Source organism: Schistocerca nitens, chromosome 2, assembly GCF_023898315.1.
Source record: "Schistocerca nitens isolate TAMUIC-IGC-003100 chromosome 2, iqSchNite1.1, whole genome shotgun sequence".
NCBI classification, from domain to species: domain Eukaryota; kingdom Metazoa; phylum Arthropoda; class Insecta; order Orthoptera; family Acrididae; genus Schistocerca; species Schistocerca nitens.
In genome coordinates, this window is record NC_064615.1 from 612,717,095 (window position 1) to 612,737,622 (window position 20,528).

General features: G+C 42.7%; 2 protein-coding genes across 3 annotated transcripts in view; both read right to left on the bottom strand.

The window, feature by feature from the left end:
• Positions 1-16,238, bottom strand: part of LOC126236702 (brachyurin-like) — a 48,070-nt gene extending 31,832 nt beyond the window's left edge. The window contains exons 1-3 of the mRNA XM_049946220.1: positions 16,172-16,238; positions 13,321-13,387; positions 5,069-5,237 (exon numbers count right to left, since the gene is read on the bottom strand). Of these exons, the coding sequence (XP_049802177.1) occupies positions 5,069-5,237; positions 13,321-13,387; positions 16,172-16,219 (284 nt within the window). The 5' untranslated portion in view covers positions 16,220-16,238. The remainder of the gene's footprint in view (positions 1-5,068; positions 5,238-13,320; positions 13,388-16,171) is intronic.
• LOC126236699 (brachyurin-like) overlaps positions 1-20,528 on the bottom strand; it is a 484,625-nt gene that overhangs the window by 383,503 nt on the left and 80,594 nt on the right. The gene's annotated exons all lie outside the window — the stretch shown is intronic.

A 20,528-nucleotide genomic window follows, 5' to 3' on the forward strand; every position in this document is an offset into this window, starting at 1 on the left:
TTCTGCCTACCACCGCTTTTGAACAAGTATTTTTGCCAACATATCGAGGGAAGGTTGAAGTCCCCACCAACTATAACCGTATGAGTGGGGTATTTATTTGTTACAAGACTCAAATTTTCTCTGAACTGTTCACCAACTATATCGTCGGAGTCTGGGGGTCGGTAGAAGGAGCCAATTATTAACTTAGTTTGGCTGTTAAGTATAACCTCCACCCATACCAATTCGCACGGAGTATCTACTTCGACTTCACTACAAGATAAACCACTACTGACAGACACAAACACTCCACCACCAATTCTGCCTAATCTAGCTTTCCTGAACACCGTCTGAGACGTCGTAAAAATTTCTGCAGAACTTATTTCAGGCTTTAGCCAGCTTTCTGTACCTATAACGATTTCAGCTTCTGTGCTTTCTATTAGCGCTTGAAGCTCAGGGACTTCCCCAGCACAACTACAACAATTTACAACTACAATTCCGACTGTTCCTTGATCCAAGCACGTCCTGTATTTGCCATGCACCCTTTGATATTGCAGCTCACCCCGTACTTTCCTGAAGCCTTCTAACCTAAAAAACCGCCCAGTCCACGCCGCACAGCCTCCGCTACCCATGTAGCCGCCAGCTGAGTGTAGTGAACTCCTGACCTATTCAGCGGAACCCGAAACCCCACCACACTATGGCGCAAGTCTAGGAATCTGCAGCCAACACGGTCGCAAAACCGTCTGAGCCTCTGATTCAGACCCTCCACCCGGCTCTGCACCAAAGGTCCGCAGTCGGTTCTGTCAACGATGCTGCAGATGGTGAGCTATGCCTTCATCTCGTAAGCAAGACCGGCAGCCTTCACCTAATCAGATAGCCGCTGGAATCCAGAGAGAATTTCCTCAGATCCAAAACGACACACGTCATTAGTGCCGACATGTGCCACCACCTGCAGCTGGCTGCACCCTGTGCTCTTCATGGCATCCGGAAGGACCGTTTCCACATCAGGAATGACTCCACCTGGAATGCACACGGAGTGCACACTGGATTATTCCCCTCCTTAGCCGCCATATCCCTAAGGGGCCCCATTACGCGCCTGACATTGGAGCTCCCAACTACCAATAAGCCCACCCTCTGTGACTGCCCGGACCTTGAAGGCTGAGCGCCTGACATTGGAGCTCTCAACTACCAATAAGCCCACCCTCTGTGATTGCCTGGACCTCGAAGGCTGAGAATCATCCTCTGAAACAGGGCAGGCAGGTGCATCTGGCTCAGCCAGAGACAGTACCTGAAACCTGTTTGTCAGATGCACCGGGGAGGCTTTCTGATCAGCCTCCGGGGACGTCTTTCGCTGCCTGCCACGCCTAGGAACAACCTCCCAATCAGTCACAGGCGAGGGCTCAGCCCCACTGCGGGCAGAAACCGGGGCAACCACAGCAGCAGACCGATCTGGGGACAGAAGGGACAAGGTTGACTTCCCCATGATACCCAAGTCCGGCCCACCACAGTGGCGCCCATTGGCAACAGCCTCAAGCTGCGCGACTGAAGTCAGCGCCGCCTGCAGTTGTGGGTGAAGGGATGCCAACTGAGCCCTCATCCGAACACAGCTGTCCATTCTAATCAATGTTGAACAACAGTTACTGAAACACGAGTCCGTGCCTAGATAACGCAAGGGAAACACCCAAAGAACTAACCTGTACAAATGCCTAACTACTGCGCTACAATCTGCCTGAATTTGCGATTACAGTAACTAAAACTCGAAATTATACCTCCTATACCAAACTCACACGCAATTTATGTAAGAATCTACGAAGTAAACACAGGAAAAAAGCTATACACGTATCTTTCTGCGCTGTCGATGTGCACCAACTGGGAACTCAGGCATCGCTGAAGCGCAGTTTCATCTTACAAACAGCAAGGGTAGTAAACATGAGACATTTCGTAACCAGGACATAAAGTCTTTGTGAATTTCGTTCCGTGTACTCAATTGGACCGTAAATACGCCTCGCACACAGACACGAGAACATCATATACACATGTCTGCATTTGAGAAAGGGCACGTAGATGGGCTCAAAGAAGATGGTTGGAGTAATCGACGCATTGTTCGACATTTGAATAGGAGCGATGCTATTATTCGATGACGGTAACAGGAATTGGTGACCCAAAGCTGAACTACGTGCTAGGTGGGTAACCTTAATTAAGTCTGTAAGTTGCCTTAGTGTCCTGTGGTTAAGTACAGAAAATATAAATATATAGTGTCATGTATTGTAATTATTATTGTGTCTTCCAGATTTTAGTTATGTTTGATTGTGTCGAAATCATTTGATTGTTAATTTCTTGTTTGAGCTCTGCTTGTAGAACTAAATTGGGGTAAAAACTAAGTTCTGTTTAACTGTTATTGACCTATAGCTAGAAATTTTATGCATATTTGTTAAGCTGAACTCACGAATGCACAACCCCCAGTCGTCTTCCAACGCCACTGAAATGCTACGTATCCATATCTAAATAGTGGCAACTAGAATAGCAACACTGGAAACGATAGCAAATAATGAAACTTCCGACAGGTTTTTGAGATGGTAGGGGACTGGACGTAGAGCTAGGGGCTGGTAGTCCAAAACGCCTGCTGCCAGCGCCGTTCTGTCGAGGTAGTTCTTGCCGAATGACTGTGGGAAACCTGAATGAAAACTGTTGTCTCGCTTGACAAGAGCATTGTTGTTATTGCGACCTTCAGTCCTGAGACTGGTTTGATGCAGCTCTCCATGCTACTCTATCCTGTGAAAGCTTCTTCATCTCCCAGTACCTACTGCAACCTACATCCTTCTGAATCCAAGTTCCACCCCCTCCCAAAAAGCGAGATACATAGAAACAAATACGAAGTAGGTAGACTAGACATCTCGTCTATGGCGATGTCGTCAGAGTCTGAACAGAGCTTTGATGAGACAGTAAATGTGTGATGGCATTGTCAAGGAACGATTTAGTTCCAGAATTCACATGTAATGATTTAAGGATAAAGACCAGATCCTTACTCCTACCAAATTGCTGTCCACTGTCTCCGTATGAGGTACTTTCTCGTTCAGGGATGTGTGTAGCTCACAACATTCCTCGACTTCAGCAGTGGAGTAAAACATCTACCAGAAGTTTGTTCAGAATAGTAATGTGTTGATTTCAGTGGAGAGTTCTAGGAAAGTGCTACAGTTTCTCGCACGTTCTTATCCGGTGTTAAAACGATTTGTTTTTATATGTGAACTAGCGACACATCCCGGTTTCATACGGTTATTTACGACCGACGAGTTGTCGGGGTCAGCGGTAATGCCGCCACCGCGCATGACTATAAATAAAAATCAGAGAACAACTTAGACCATTTCAGCAATGGACGCCAGGGAAGTTATCAGAAGGCCAGAATGTTGTCTGTTCCGTAGTTAATGGCGTTTGGAGTGATTTCTCAGGTTAATGAAGAGAGAACATCATGGTCTAATTAAAATGTTGATAACCAATGCTAATAGGATCTACCTGAGAGATAGATAGAGAGAGAGAGAGAGAGAGAGAGAGTATGTGTGTGTGATTGGATATGGCTGGGCGGATTATGCCTTAAGGCGACAAATGAAGTAAAATAAAAGCAAGCTTGCCCAATGTACATTTGTAGCCTGCGACGGCTGAAAGCTCATTTACAGCTCCGCTGAAACAACCTAAATAAACGAATCAAAGCTGCATTCGTGGCTGAAGTAGTTTTTGGAAAAGTTTTACATTTAGCATAAAAAGTTAAAAACCCTAGTTTTAGGACTCTCGGGTTTTTTTTTTTTTTGCTATGCAGACATTTCAGGGAAAATACTCAGTAAAATTATTTGATTCGCCCGCAATTTATAGTTTTGCGTCGCAGCTTGATAGTTAAGTGATTTTGTTTTCGTTATTGCCTATGTTTATTGTGATACTTCGCAGTCAAATAACTCACTGTTCGTTCTTCAAAGAATCTGCAGTGAACTATAAGAGCGAATTGCGATTGCGAATCTGAGGTAAGCACAAACTGGAAGTCTGAACTGCTCTCCTTTTTACGAAATGCGTCCCCGAACATCTATAGAAATATTGTATAACCATCTGCAAGGGTTTTCTTAATCCTATTCCGTCCTTTATGTTTAAGGAATCAAGAAGACCATGCCCATGTCTTTTTCCTTCTATAAGACGCCATCAATGTTTATGAACATTCCAGTTGGTGCACTTTGGATTACATACCTGGTATTGCTGTCCACAAAATGTAGCTAACATATCGTTTGTGTGTGTGTGTGTGTGTGTGTGTGTGTGTGTGTGTGAGAGAGAGAGAGAGAGAGAGAGAGAGGGAGATCGTCAGAGACTTACATCTCTTTTTCTTTCTCTTAATGCGTGAATGCACATTCACAATAAGCATTCTGCGCCAATCGTTCCGCATGGTGGTACATCAAAGAAAGCAGAACGCATGCACTCTGTTTGAGTGGAGTGCTTCGCACTTTGCAGAACTGTGCTTCCAAAGAGTTCTTCCATTCACCACTAGATGTCAGTGACATTCAACATGCTTTTCACAGCAGGGGTGGTGTTTAATTCGTCGTAGTTGAATGAAGTATTTAAAAATTATATACCCATTCCTCCCTCATAAGTCATTCTATCAGTGAAAACCATATCAATATCCCCCTCCCCCCCTACAATAGATCCTGATAGAACAGCGACTAAGCACTTCATTTTGTATGTGGATAGATGGATGATAGAAGAGAGAGAGAAGATAGAACGCAGAAGACCGATAAATGATAAGTAGGATAATACGGTAGATCATGTTGCGCTGTGTCAGATGGGGGCAACTGCCAGTCCCTCAAGGCAGGAAGAGTGCAATTCATAGTATATTGAAGATGACTTCATACAGGATACCAGTCCCTCTCCTGAAGTTGATAAGTAGGAAGCTTGTCGAAACGTTGCTTCAAGGCAGTATTATTTTAAGGTAATAACACAGGAAGATTTCGTCAGTGCAATTCGACTTCAAGTCTTACAATAGCAAGTGAACGTAGTCTTTTTTCGAATAAGCATGAGACCACCTTCTGGATCTTGGCGTTGGTACATTGGTTTTACTCACCCGGAGGCGCAGTGCCCCGCTGTTAGGACGACAGAGGCGGAGATCAGCGACCCGCCACACATGTAGGAGTAATCCATGATGATGGACGCCTGGTGTGGAAACTGGCCGAGTGAGGCTGGGGCACCATTTACAATGCGGCCAGCAGCCTTTTCAGCCTTTGGGTGTCCAGCTGAAACAGGCGGAGACTTGTCATTGATTGGCAGTTGAGTTAAACACTGAAGGAGGGATTTGGGAATATGACAAATTTTTGTCCTGGTCGTATCTATATATTCAGATAAAACTTAAACAAGTCACACAAAATGTACACTGCCCAACTTATAAAATGAAATATCACGAAGAGGTGGTGGGATGACAATATAGCTTCATACACATAGAAACTATCGGCATGTACGTAAATGACAAGTGGTATGGCCACCAAAGTGAATTAGTGTTCTTCGTGTTTGGTATTGTTGGTAGGGTATGCAAGAATCGGGATCAGCATCAGATGCTGAGTGATCACTATGAAGAAACCGGAGATGGTGTATACTCGCGTGAGACACCGTTATGAACAGCTGAAAGAGTTTGAAAGGGGCCTCATTGTTGGTCCCATTTGTCCAGCTGGTCGAATCGTGTAATGTCTAAATTTGTGGGGCATTGAGCTATGACAGTGACCCGAAATTGACCTGCAAAGGAAATGTAAGGGTAGGCATATTTGTCTTCAGTCCTCTGGTCGACGACTTCTGACCATCTCAAGCGAGGACCAACTTGTGAACCGAGCTGATTGTAACGCCTTCGTATCAGCAGCTGCCATCCGAGCACAGGTAATAGACCCCCTAAAACATTCTGTCTCATCCCAGAGGTTTGGTCAGTGACCAGCGATGACCACAACATAGTCATTTGCGTCTGGAGGGGAACCATGCCCAGGAACACCGTTCAAAATGGTTCAAATGGTCCTGAGCACTATGGGACTTAACTTCTGAGGTCACCAGTCCCCTAGAACTTAGAACAACTTAAACCTAACTAACCTAAGGACATCACACACACCCATGCCCGAGGCAGGATTCGAACCTGCGACCGTAGCGGTCGCGCGGTTCCAGACTGTAGCGCTTAGAACCGTTGGCCACTCCGGCCACACCACTTCGTCTTCATGGGTTATCTCTCAGGCGACAGTTGCTTGGTGCCAGCTTTCAACAAGACAATGCTCGTTTAAATGTGCGGACCAGCTTGTCTCTCAGAGAGGATACAATGGCTTTAAGACAACCTTCCCAACAGACTCACTGCTTGCATCGAGGCGAGAGGGGGTGCAACGTCAGACTGATACACGGGCCATACTGACAAGTTCTTTATAAATTTGACTTCAAATTGTAATCGCTCCAATAACATCACAAACCCTCTCAACCCATGAAGTTTCAGCTTCTGTCATGCAGTGTAATTCAATATTACCGACTTTAGGATCAATGTTTTTCGTGGGTCCAGGACTTATGTGCGGTACATTTTTGTTTGATGTTTTCCCACCGTGCCTAATTGGTTGTAATTTCCAGCGTTAACCTGTTTTTCCAATGGATAATTTATTGTCAGTCTCTAAAAGAGAAATAGAGACAGTTCGTTATTCATTATAAAAGGTAGCAAATGTAAAAGCTACTTATTCCTTTTTTATTGGTACCTGCAGAAGAATCTCTCTTCCTTTATTTTGTTCCCATTTTCCGTCTCTTATATTCTATGTAATGGATTTTCATCTTCATCGTTTTCTTCCTCATTTGGGGAAAAATAGGGATCCTCATGACTGTAATCGGAATCCCAATGTTTTACAACCCCGTCTTGCTTTTATTCTTGTACTTCCCTCATTCTCAAATACTCTAACACGAATTCATTGACAATCTGACGCATACGGTCTTCTGCATCATTGGATGGTCCTTTCCATTATTCTGAAAATACGATAACGCTTAGCCCACTGGTACTCAAGGCTTACAAAAATAGTTTGCCACGTTGATAGAGCAAACGTATACAGTGAAATGTTGCGCATATTTTTTCAGTGCACGAAAATGCTAAAGCACCTCAGCAATGCATATAATCTCTAACACCCGTTGATACTGATGATGCATATTCTTTGCGTAGACAGATTTCTTTAAACTCAAACCATACGCTTATTTGGAGCAGTTCCCTTGCTTTCTACTGCACTGTTGTCACTCCAACGATTATCCACGTCCGTTCCCTCTGGATTCCACTTCCTTGCTGCAATCTTGAAGCTCTTTGTGCGACCCTAACATTCAGTGCCGCCGGATATGGACCAATAATTTGTAACTTACCACTACAGTACATATAACATATCATTAGTGTTCTAATTAACAGCCATCAACGTCTTTCTTAATCACCCTTCCGCAATGTAGCTTTTATTTAAGAAAACGTCTACGGTCGCCGTGCACCTAAACGCCACTTGGACTCTGATTGTCGAGCTGTTAACACGTACTGTGGAAATGGCTGAAGCCGCTTCTTGCTCCCTAGTGAAACACGTGCGTGGTGCACGGAAAATAGCGAGAAACTAGTTGTTCTCCACATTTTTCACAACATTACAGAAAAAAATCGCCTATTAAGTTTCTCAAGAAATTGTATTTACTGACGTTAAGGGCTTGAGGTAAACCGGATGTTTGGCTTAATCGGTGGCGCCGGAGGGCGGTAATTGGATATTGTGTAGACCTTTGTTCCAGTCTTTGAGAAGCCTCCTTTTCTTTTTCTTTCTTTTTTGTTTAGTTCTAGTATCTACATCTTGTAAATATAAAATGCGTCAAATATATGCTACCTACAACATATCTAATCATCATTTTTTATAAGTAATGCAAGTCTTCTTCTTTCTAATTACGTATCACACGCAAAATTCCAGTTTTCATTGCAAATGTAATTTCTTAACCATCGACATTTTATAAAGAATTGTTAACAGTTAAATTTTTGCGAATAACTTAAATATACTCTTTATCTTGACTACCTTCATTGTTTTATATCACAAATGTGGTCTCACATGAGCCATTAGTTCTAGTACGCCTGGCAGCGTAAATGCATTGTTATTTCTCGCAACAAATCCCTTAATTAGGTTTCAGATCCATTCTATCTGGCTTAAACTGCAGTTTTACGACAGAAACTGTAAAAAATCTGCATTTGTACGGTGTGCTCGATGCCACGAAAAATATTTTCCCTGTTTCTGGTGGAAACTAGTACGATATATCATAAAAGACCAGGAGAAAATGTGGCACTTGGGTGGCTTTGAGGATTTTGTTGTTGCTCGCCTCGTTATCAACGTAGCAGATGTCCGTTCCAGCACAGAAATGTATACGACCGATCATAAATAATACCGTCTGCGGCTTCAATATTCAACGCTTCTGTGAAATCCCTCCGATTTGCTTTTACGTCATAGCTCACTCAGAAAGACTGCTCGTAGTTTAGATTAGTCATTTTCATCACTCTTGTTTTTAATTACAATACTATGCCAGTTAAAAACGAGGTCATGTTATGTTTTCAGTCTAGTCCCCTTAGGAGCATAGTTACCGTGTTTTGCCGAAAATTTTTTTCATTCGGTTTAAAAATTAAATAACATTCGAAGCTATATGGTTTCTCTGTCGTCTGGTTTCAGGTCTTAGCTGCTACTGTTCACATCACATTACGTTAGAGGGACAAGCTGGCTAGCCAGTGCTGTAGAAGTTCAATGTACAGGCAAAACTGATGTCCCGTATTATCGCTGAGTCGATGTGCGCATAATGTACAGCATAAAACGTACATATCCTTATTATCGTGTCTGACTGTACTGCAGACAGCTTGGCTTCCCCTCCACGTGAAATGAAATCTAATGAGATGCCGGCAAACTCGGAAGAATACATACTGCAATGTTTGCATCGGGTTCAATCAAGGTGAACGGCGTATAGGCGTTACACCTGATGATGTAACTAACGTTACGAAACTGGTCGTGGATTTGAAGTAAGGCAACCATGCAATTGCAGATGTGCTTTTATTCGTCAAACAAATCCAATACTGACATGATTCTCTATCCGACACAACTAACAGGCATTCGTACATTAATGCCAGAGGCAGGATTCGAACCTGCTACCGTAGCAGCAGCAGCGCGGTTCCGGATTGAAGCACCTACAACCACTCGGCCATTAGGAAGTGCAGTGAAGTGATACAAGTCATGCGACAGCGATATGCACATGTATACAGATGGCGGTAGTACAGCGTGCAGAAGGTATTGGGGGAGATGTCATTTACACTCAAGCGATTCGTGTGAAAAGGCTTCCGACGTGATTATGGCCGCATGACAGAAGTAACAAACTTCGAAAGCGAAATGTTAGTTGCAGCTAGACGCATCGGACTTTCCATTCCTGAAAACGTCAGGGAAGTAAATATTCCGAGGTCCACAGTTTTAAAGTGTGACGAGAATACCAAACTTCAGGCATTGGCTCTCACCATTGACAGCGCAGTGGCTGACGGCCTTCACTTAAGGAGAGAGAGCAGTAGAGTTTGCATAGAGTGGTCAGTGCTAGCAGACAAGCAACAATGTGTGAAACAAGCGCAGAAATCAATGTGGGGCGCACGAAGAACGTTTCTGTTAGTACAGTGCGGCGAAATGTGGCGTTATTGGGTTATGGCAGCAGTCGACCGATTCTAGTGCCTTCTCCAACAGTGTGACATCGCCTGCAGCGCCTGTCCAGGGCGGTTCGAGTATGATAGAGACTCGACGAAACCATGGACCCAGGTTGTCAATAAGGCACAGTGGAAGTGATGGTGGTTCCACAGTGGTATAGACTGTGTTTGCATGGAGTGGACTGCGTCCTCTGCCGCAACTGAATCTATCATTGACTATAAATGGTTATATACCCCTACTTGGAGACCACTTGCAGCCATACATATACTTCACGTTGCCAAAGAACGATGGAATTTTCATGGATGACAATGCCCTACGTCACCGGGCCACAGTTGTTCGCGACTGGCGTGAAGAACATTCTGGACAACTCGGGCGAATGATTTGGCCACTTAGAATTCCCGACATGAACCCCATAGAATATTTATAGCATAACAGAAAGGTCAGTACGTGGACAAAATCCTGCACTGTCAACTCTTTCGCAATTATGAATGGCTATGGAGGCAGTATAGCTCAATATTTATTCATTGGACTTACGACTTGTTGCTTCACTATCCCGGGTAATACGATATTAGGAGGTATCGAATGAGTCACCTCACTGTAGAGACGCATTAAGAGAGTGTCCTAGTGTTGTACGTGCAAGTGCTGATTCATCGGCGTAATAATTAGTTCCTGCTCAGAAGACGACCAGAAACCGTCGATATGTAGTAACAACGTGGCATCTATGGCAGAACCAGCAGAATGAACGATAGCTTTGAGAACAATGTGAGTGTCCCACCAAGAGCAAGCTGTGGGACAGGGCTGGCGGATCCGTTAAATCCCACTGGTTAATCTCAGGGGGCTGCTGATGATGGCGCTAGCTCGCCCGTCATCCATTCTAATGGCTGACGCATGTGGATGCGGAATAGTTAGTGGCTGCTATGGGTTGCCTAGAACTCCGGTCCTAGAGAAGTGGCGGTGTCGCGGATCACTACCGTAGGTCATAGACATATAATTCTGCGACAGGGCCAGCCAGAAGTACATAACTTCCTTAACCCTGAGCTGCCCTAGTGGTAAAGATCAAAAACTGCCAGTAAGTCATCTGTTGCGAGACTAGTGTAGATGTTCAACAAATGAAGGACCATCCTGTAAGAGTTTTGAGTGTTTTTCTTTCTTATATGACATTTAATTTAAGCAGTTATTGAACGTACTTGATCTGCATTACATATCTTGAGGCGAATACTTAGTTCCAGTTGTATACAACTTCTTGTGGCTTTGTGAAAATACGACCCGCAGTGCATTACAAGTGGCAGATATTCCTTCTCAATCCTATCTGATATTGGTCCGACACACATGAGTGATATCGCAGGATGGGTTGCATTGCGAGTGTTCTGCAAGTAATATACTTCGTGGGCTAATTGCAGTTTCCCTATATTCTATCAATGAACTGAAGTCTAATACCTGTTTTACTTACAACTGAGCCTATACGATGACTTTATTTAACAACTCGCAAACTGTTACGCCGATATGTTTGTATGAGTTTATTGGTTCCGATCATGAGTCATTGTGCAGGATCTGTTAAAAAGTCCTCCCTTATTTTAAAAGGTAGTTACAAATAAAGAAAGAAGTTAGTACGTGTCGTCTTCCATTGCTGACACATTGAGGAAGCCTTTTTCAGGAGCTGTCCATTTTCGTGTCATTTCCGGTGTAATGGCAGCCACTTCCTGGGTGATTGCCCCCTTCCGTGCTTGCAGAGTTGTGGGTGTATGTTTGTGCACTTCAGCCTCCAAGTGTCCACATAGGAAAAAAAGAATCAGAAGGTAATAAATCTGGTGACGTAGGGGGCAGGCGATTTCTCCTCAAGAAGAGAGAAGGCGCCTGCTGAAAATGGCATGTACGCTACTGATCGATACCTCGTCCACATCAGTAACCCCATGACAACTCACACAGTGGCCTCTGCAAAAACAGGAGGTCTTTTTGCCGGACCCTATATTTATACTACCTGTTCCCATTTTGTAAAATTCCCAATTTCAACGTTCTGAACATTTAAGGTTCCGATTTTAGCACAGCTTTGCAGTCTTATTAATATCTGACATGATTTTGTGTGGCATTTTACACACTGTACTTCATTAAAGGTAAGTATATCATCTAATAAATCTGAGATAACTATTAAATTTGACTGCCAGGTAATTAATATAACAATATTAACAGTAATGGTCTCCACGCACTTCCCTGCGGCATGCTTGGAGTTCTACGTCTATAGATGACTGTCCTGTTAAGGTAACATGATGTGCCCTCCATACTAACAAATTCTCAAAAAATGTTCAAATGTGTGTGAAGTCTTATGGGACTTAACTGCTAACGTCATTAGTCCCTACGCTTACACACTACTTAACCTACATTATCCTAAGGACAAACACACGCACCCATGCCCCAGGGAGGACTCGAACCTCCACCGTGTCCAGCCGCACAGTCCATGACTGCCGCGCCTTAGACCAACAAATTCTCAAACAAGATACGAGTTTCACTTTATATCCTATACAATAGCAATTTCGTTAGTAACTGTTTGTGTAGTAATGAGTAAGAAGCATTTCTGAAGTCAAGAAACACTGCATTTACCTTCATACATGGCTATCAGCATGTTACGTAAGAAGGGCGCATTCCGAGTTGACGAAGATGCCACCTGTATTAATCAGTAACTAACAGAAACATTTAACCTAACAGCCAAATAAGCACAGAGTTTTCTCTTGATGGTGGACAAGAGATCAATCGTCTCGGAGGGATCTTACGATGTAGTTCCTGAAGGAGATGGATTTTTTTCCGTTCTCAATAAGCGAACTCGCTTACTACGTCATACCACAGCGTCAAGTACGTTGTAAAACAATAGTACCACTTATCCAGTCCCCTTCACTTCTTACATTATCATGTTGTTAGCGTTGTCCAGAGTTAGTTTGTTTTTTGTCAGTTTCTTCTTACATATGTCGCAGAAAAACCTTGCTCCACATTGTGTTCACTATTGTACTTTTGTTTCTATGAAGGGCCTGTCATCATAGCATATGTCTCTTGTTGTAGGATAGAGCCTCCAGCTTTTACTTATACTACTATAGGCACCAGGATACTACACATGTGCCACAGACGTTTGACACACAGTGTTTCCCGCTCAGAGGACTTGGCGGAAACAACAATTGATCGTAAATGTAGGGAGGCAGGTAGCACCATGCGAAGATTCTACAATTATTTCAAGGGTACTTTGTATAATACCTTGGACAGGAATGTCATATATGCAAAGAACGTTTGCTAGAATGACCAGGCAGAAAAGACTTAAAGGAGATTTTATGTACTGAACTAGTGTATGTGCAGTTAATTTCAAAATTTATGTTAGTTTCAATAAATATGATTTAGAACAACGTATCATTTCAGAACAGAAAGATGTACAAGTGCTAAATAGTGATAGACAGAACTATGGCGATACGCAATGGCACACAATTTGCGACGTATAACTCTGCTGCTACGAGAAACGCGTATTCTGTGATAAGCCGATTGAAAGGTCGCCAATAAGTAAGCAACCAGTTATAAAATGTCACGGATTCGAGGATTAAGTAAGAGTGATTTAAATACTGCTGTGAAACATAATTTTTATCTGGTACTCGTACATTATAGAAATACTTACGCACAAGTGGCTTTGTCTTCACCATAGGTGTAAGATTGCGGTGTAGCGTCGCATACTGGGGCAGCGCCTGTCAACAAAGGAATTTTATACATTTTTGTTGATATCGTGTTCAGCAAAACCATACGTCGAAAATACGTCTTCTTCTGTATCTTTATCTATACTAATAATGATGCTGTAAGACCGTTGTGGTTGTCTCTCTATTTTAAAGACGAATTTTAGTGGGGTTTTCACAGGTAACTTGAGCGTAGACTGTCGCAACATACAGGCTATGTTCTGTCAAATCGGATCAAGAAAAAATATCGTAATTTAAGGTTCTGTAAATGCGAAAGAGTGTTTCTCTGTTACTTTTCCACAACTTAAGCGCTGCATCGATTTTGATGATATTTGGTATAGAGAGCTTGAACGCTATGGAAGAACGCAGGATACTATAAAAAAGTGTGTAATTTAAGAAATTTATTGATTTGAAGAATATTAAGCGAATTAGGAGAAAATATTTGCTCTTTGAAAAAGTTGTTTATTCTTTGACTTATGAACTTTATCGTACTTGAGAAAATGCTTTTATTGGTTGATATGTTTTACGAAATACGATTCAATATAACGTAGACAATGCTTACACAATCCTCATTGTTTTTAATCCGTGCTGTACCATAATATGAGCGAAAGTATCTGAGTTATGGTTTCACGACTAAACTGCTGAACCATAAAATGTGATATAGAGACAGTTTTAATCTCGAGGAAGAACATAGAATATTTTAGAAAATAAAAAAGGCTGCACCTAATATCATGAAATAACAGATGGAACACGCTTGCACCACTTAGCAACAACGTTGTGTGCGTGCAGCCTTGTTGTGAACTGGAGTAGGGGATGTGATGGAGGGAGGGGGAGGGGGGGGGGCGTGTATGGCACACATCCTGAGCTAAACTTACCCAAACAAGCAGACACGTGAGGGCAGCTGAGGTTATTTCATGTACAGTAGCTTACTCTCCATCACTCATCCTAACAAAACTACTGATATGCATGCACATGCAGAGGAAACAGCTACTTTTCAAACAATCAACTAAGGTAGGAAATTATTTCATGTATTAATACTGAACTAGAATAGAGCAGGATAGCGTCTGTGGTGACAAATTGTTTTACAATTTGTTGCGAGTTACTTGCATTACCAGACTACATATTCATAAACAACCAGAATTTATGAAGTCGAAACAATATGAGTAAATTGTTAACACAAAATCGTTAAAATTGATGTGGTTGTATGACCAGGTAAATCTTCAATGGATGTGAAGCTCAACACAAACATGAGGGAACCTAAAGTAAGTGAAATTAATACTGTACTGAAGCTGTCATGAAGTAATAACAGCAGATCTAATGTACAAAACGTATTAACAAGTGCGGAATGGCAGTGACTGTGGATATCCAATTGAAACTTTGTCTCACTATGGGGCAAAGGATCTGTAATGCTCAGAACATTTCCTTCAGGCTCTTGATTGATGGCGGTCATGAAATGTAATTAAAATGGGAGAGTGGGGTTTGCACTTTTGCCTGCATGAAGGATGTAATATGATTAGTTAGGACATATGCTTCAATAGAAACAAAGCATTCGTTAATCAGGTGTTCCGTTGTGAAAATTATGGCAACATATGAAATGGTTTACATTACAAATGTTGTTAGTGTGCATATCAAGTCTGTAAGCTTTCATTCAGTTCTCTTAGAACTGATGTGCTACTAAAGTTATTCAACTATCTGAATCACTATATTCTAACAAATTATTTAAGATAGAATACATAGTGTATTCACACAATTTGCTCCTAAGAAACAGTGAAATTTACGGAAGAAATTTGAAAAATTGAAACAATAATAATAATAAAATTTTCGGAATTATTGAACATGTTAATAATTGTACCACATTCAGAAAAACTCGTTGAATGGCGATAATTACATATTACATTACCGCTGCAGATTCACGCTTGTTTCCATACTTTATCATAGATATTGATTCTGGACTTTGTACACAACAAAGTCTGCTCTCTTCATATGATGTGGTATTTTAATATTTAGAATGTGAATTACTTCAGGAAGTTGGAGAAAAAAGATAAAAAAATTGCATTATATGTGACCTAACTAGAAAAAGGACAATACTTTCGTAAGATAAGCTACATTTTCTCTTACTCTTGGATTAAATTCGTAAAGTATACATCAGAATTTGTAGTTCCGGCTTAGATGAACAAAATTCCATAGTCATAGATGTTTCCTAGCGAGCACACTAGCATTTGAGAAATTTATATCATTTGATGCTCTGTGTCTCTTTGAACTCTGTGTTTCTATGGAACTGCGTATTTTGCATATTTTTGACAGATTCTTATTATGATTATCATGTAAGTATGATTTATGTGATATTAACCAATGAACCTCAATGTAGTTCAATTAAAATTCCACGAATCTTATTGCGAAGTTACGTTGTTTATGAGATTATCAATTAGGATAGCTACTAAATAACTTGGGAGTATAAATCAAACCCTGTTATAAAAAATATACCAGGTATAACCTTAACCATAGTCAAATCGACGTATTTCAGCACAGCTGATCAGTACACAACTGGCTTTTCGACTACAGTTCCGCTCTACGATGCACACTGATATCCCTTAGAAGTGTAATGTTCTATTGCGTAATTGTTTGAACCAGTCTACATAAGTTCTGATGTAAGTTTGGTGGTAAGATTGGTTAAACGTAGTGAATGCATTGACGGTAGCCTCAGAATAATCTACAAAATGTTCAAAATCGCCATTTAATGACTCATCCTGTTTGCTGCACTTATAATATATGTGCTAACGTGACTGCATCACATTTTACCTGAACGGCAGCGGCCACGGCAAAAAGCAATATTGCCAACACGTTCATTGTGGTCTTAGACCCGCACCTACCGGTATCAGATGCATCGCTCCGTTTTATACTCGATATTGTGCAGACTTGTTGACAAATGAGTTATCAAATTCAGATTCAGAATTCAAGATAAAGCTAACAAAACGGACTTTGAAACGCTCAGAGGGCTCTGATAACTGTAAAATTGGAAAGATAACTGTGATTTCCAAATAACAGGTCGTGGTACAGGATCGAAAGAACAAGGAGTTGTTTAGTGTTTAGCACACAGTCGACAGCATTGTTATTTGATATGCATTTGCTATGATTGAGAGAATCCGTGGAGCATCCTGATCGGGGCAGCTCGACAGGGATTTGAAACCGGCTCCTCCCTAATAAGAAAACAATGCATTAAGCAGCCTAATGTACGTGTAGCAACCATTTACATTACCTAACAATGAAGTGATGTAGGCAAGAGTGGCAGGAGCATAGGAATGAGTTTATGTGACAGAGTATGTGATGTTATGTTGGTGATTACAAACGCTAGAGAAGTTTACAAAACATGTGGGAGTGTGAGACTAATAATCATCATGACACTGGACCTCTCTCTTGCCTGGATGTATGCAAAAGATTCGATTGGGGAAGGTGTCATAAAGCCTTTCTATCCTTTCCTGAGGCAAGTTGGCCCACAACTGTTGTAACTTGTTCTTGATATGGTGTTTACTGGTACTAGGACAATGTTGACCTGCGAGCCGGTCTCACACATGTTCTATCGGGGACAGATTTTGGGATCTCGCTGGCCATGGTAGTACCTCAACAACACACAGACAGTTCAAAGAGACACATGACACTGTAAGCGTATTGTCATATCGCTGGCTTAGTTTCGGAGTATCTTTACGGACAGCGCGTCTGCAGAGTCGAACATGGGACACGGAACTGTTATGTTGTGTTGTGGGTAGCTCTGGATGTGAGAGGCATAGTTATTATGGGAGTTCAAGTGTTACTACAAGTATTATTACTGTAAGGTGATGAAATATGGATGTGATTCAGAGGAAAGTGCGTAATGACGTAATACAAAATGAGCAGTGCAGCCGATAACGTATTTGTGTATCCTCCCGTTGCGTGTCGCACAGCATCAATCATCCGCGCCGTTTCCGGGCTCTCAGAATGAACTAATGTGAATCAGTAAAAATTAGTTACCATAAAAGAGTGCAATCAAGTGCCAATATCTTACAGCGAGTGTGACAACGTGGGTTCGGCCATCGCGTTTCCGCATCATCAACAATCAGCCGCGCGCGACGGTTACGCTCACGCTTGTACGATTGTGAACAGTAGTTTAACTTTATGAGCAGTGTTATATCATTACTAGTGTCAAGGAGGACTGGTACCTCAAGTGCGTGACGAGCGTAAGAACTATCGTTCGATCATAAGGCTTCCGCATCATTAACAGTCAGCCGCTTCGCGTCGGTTTCGCGTACGCTCGTCCAAGTGATATTGTGGACATAATCATCAAGAACGTTAATTGGGATAAGCAATTATGACTCAGAATGTAAACAGTGCATCCTGTGATTTTCATATCGTCTCAGAATATACACTACTGGCCATTAAAATTACTACATCAAGAAGAAATGCAGATGATAAACGGGTATTCATTGGACAAAAATATTATTCTAAAACTGACAGGTGATTACATTTTCACGCAATTTGGGTGCATAGATACTGAGAAATCAGTACCCAAAACAACCACCTCTGGCCGTAATAACGGCCTTGATACGCCTGGGCATTGAGTCAAACAGAGCTTGGATGGCGTGTACAGGTACAGCTGCCCATGCAGCTTCAACACGATACCACAGTTCATCAAGTGTAGAGACTGGCGTATTGTGACGAGCCAGTTGCTCGACCGCCATTGACCACACTTTTCAATTGGTGAGCGATTTGGAGAATGTGCTGGCCAGGGCAGCGGTCGAGGATTTTCTATATCCAGAAAAGCCCGTCCAGGACCTGCAACATGCGCTCGTGCATTATCCTGCTGAAATGTAGGATTTCGCACGGATCGAATATAGGGTAGAGCCACGGGTCGTAACACATCTGAAATGTAACGTCCACTGTTCAAAGTGCCGTCAATGCGAACTAGAAGTGACCGAGACGTGTAACCAATGGCATACCATCACGCCGGGTGATGCGCCAATATGGCGATGGCGTATACACGCTTCCAATGTGCGTTCATCTCGATGTCGCCAAACACGGATGCGACCATCACGATGCTGTAAACAGAAACTGGATTCATGTGAAAAAATAAAGTTTTGCCATTCGTGCACCCAGGTGCGCTGTTGAGTACACCATCGAAGGCGCTCCTGTCTGTGATGTAGCGTCAAGGTTAATCGCAGCCATGGTCTCCGAGCTGATAGTCAATGCTGCAGCAAACGTTGTCGAACTGTTCGTGCAGATGGTTGTTGTCTTGCAAACGTCCCCATCTGTTGACTCAGGGATCGAGACGTGGCTGCATGATCCGTTACAGCCATGCGGATAAGATGCCGTTCATCTCGACTGTTAGCGATACAAGGCCGTTGGGGTCCAGCACGGTGTTCTGTATTACCCTCCTGAACCCACCGATTCCATATTCTGCTAACAGTCATTGGATCTCGACCAACGCGATGAGCAATGTCGCGATTCGATAAACCGGAATCGCGATAGGCTACAATCCGACGTTTATGAAAGTCGTAAACGTGATGATACGCATTTCTCCTCCTCACACGAGGCATCACAATAACGTTTCACCAGGCAACGCCGGTCAACTGCTGTTTTGTGCATGAAAAATCGGTTGGAAGCTTTCCTCTTGTCAGCACGTTGTAGGTGTCACCACCGGCGGCAACCTTGTGTGAGTGCTTTGAAACGCAAATCATTTGCATATCACAGCATCTTCTTCCTGTCGGTTACATTTCGCGTGTGTAGCACGTCATCTTCATGGTGTAGAAATTTTAATGGCCAGCAGTGTAGATGTTCATACCAGACGTAGGACAGTGTTGTGCTTAACGTTGAGTGGCTTTCCTAAATCCGCTTGCATATTTAAATACATAATTTCAGGCAAGCCAGCGGCAGTGTGGAGCAGAACAATACGACCGTCGCGGGATTATCAGGTACGTGATGAGGACAGGGCGCGGTCACAAAACGAAAAGCGACTACCAGGTAAGGAGACCCCTCCGCCATTTGTACCCCCGGGCGTGTTATAACATGTGTGGACGAGCATTGTCGAGTTAAAAAATTGGGTGGCAGTACTATTGCGTGGGAGGTAACACCTGAGGGCGCAGTATGTCCGTGTGACATACTATTTTGTCTTCAGAGTTCTCTCAATCAGTACCAGCTGCAACCTGAAGTCATACCCGATGCCTCCCGACACCGTGACACCAGGTGTAACACCGCTGTGCTTTTCCAAAGCATCGCAAGAATGGTACCTCCTCGAATGTTCGTCCACGGAAGTGCAGAGCAGTGATTCATTGCCGAACGCATTGGAGCCGCGCAATGCAGTTGCGCCAGTCATTAGCAGTCCATTCTTCGCGATCGTGGCCGTGCAATGTGGTCTCTTTCAGACTCTGTCAGGTGCTGTTAACTTTGTCTCAAATGAGCACGCTGCACCTCTACATTCTTCGCAGTTGTCAACCAACGTCTGACTCTGTTCACGCCTCTTATGTGCGCTACCAGGCCTGGCTACAACGCTAAACTCGAACAACACTTGTAACACCATAGCTCTAATGCTCTACTCATCTATTTTGCTTTTTTTTTTATTTAATATTACACCGTTAAGAACCTGTAAATGTTTTTGATTGAATAGATAACACAAAATTGTATATTCTTTTCTTTGTTAAAACTTTGATGTCGTAGTTTGTTTCAATGCAAAGTAGTGTATCTGTACTGTAAATACTTTGTCCCATTTGGAGGGAACAAAACTTACTGTATATCATTGTAATTCTGTGTGAATAATTTTTTGTAGAAGTGTCAATATGTGAAAATGTTCTGTCTTATTTAATGTATTTGTTTGCTGTTATGTAAACTGCTGACCTTCACTTAGGGCTCTTAGTTAGTCTGTATGTAAAAGGTGTAGTGGTTCCCCTCGGGAACGGAACTGTGTAGCGCGCGCAAATTGTGGTTGGCCTAGGTGGAAAAGGTGGAACTGGTAGTCAGTCGGGGACGAGCCAGCAGTCAGAGATGAGCTACGAGTCCGTGCACTGCCGTGAGAAAGTTGCATAGTGCCGGTTTCGAGAGAGGCTTTTCTGTTATTTTCCAAGGCCTCGGATGGATGGATAAATAGCTGGGCTATTCTGGAATTTGTATCTAACTTCGCCACCAAGAAATG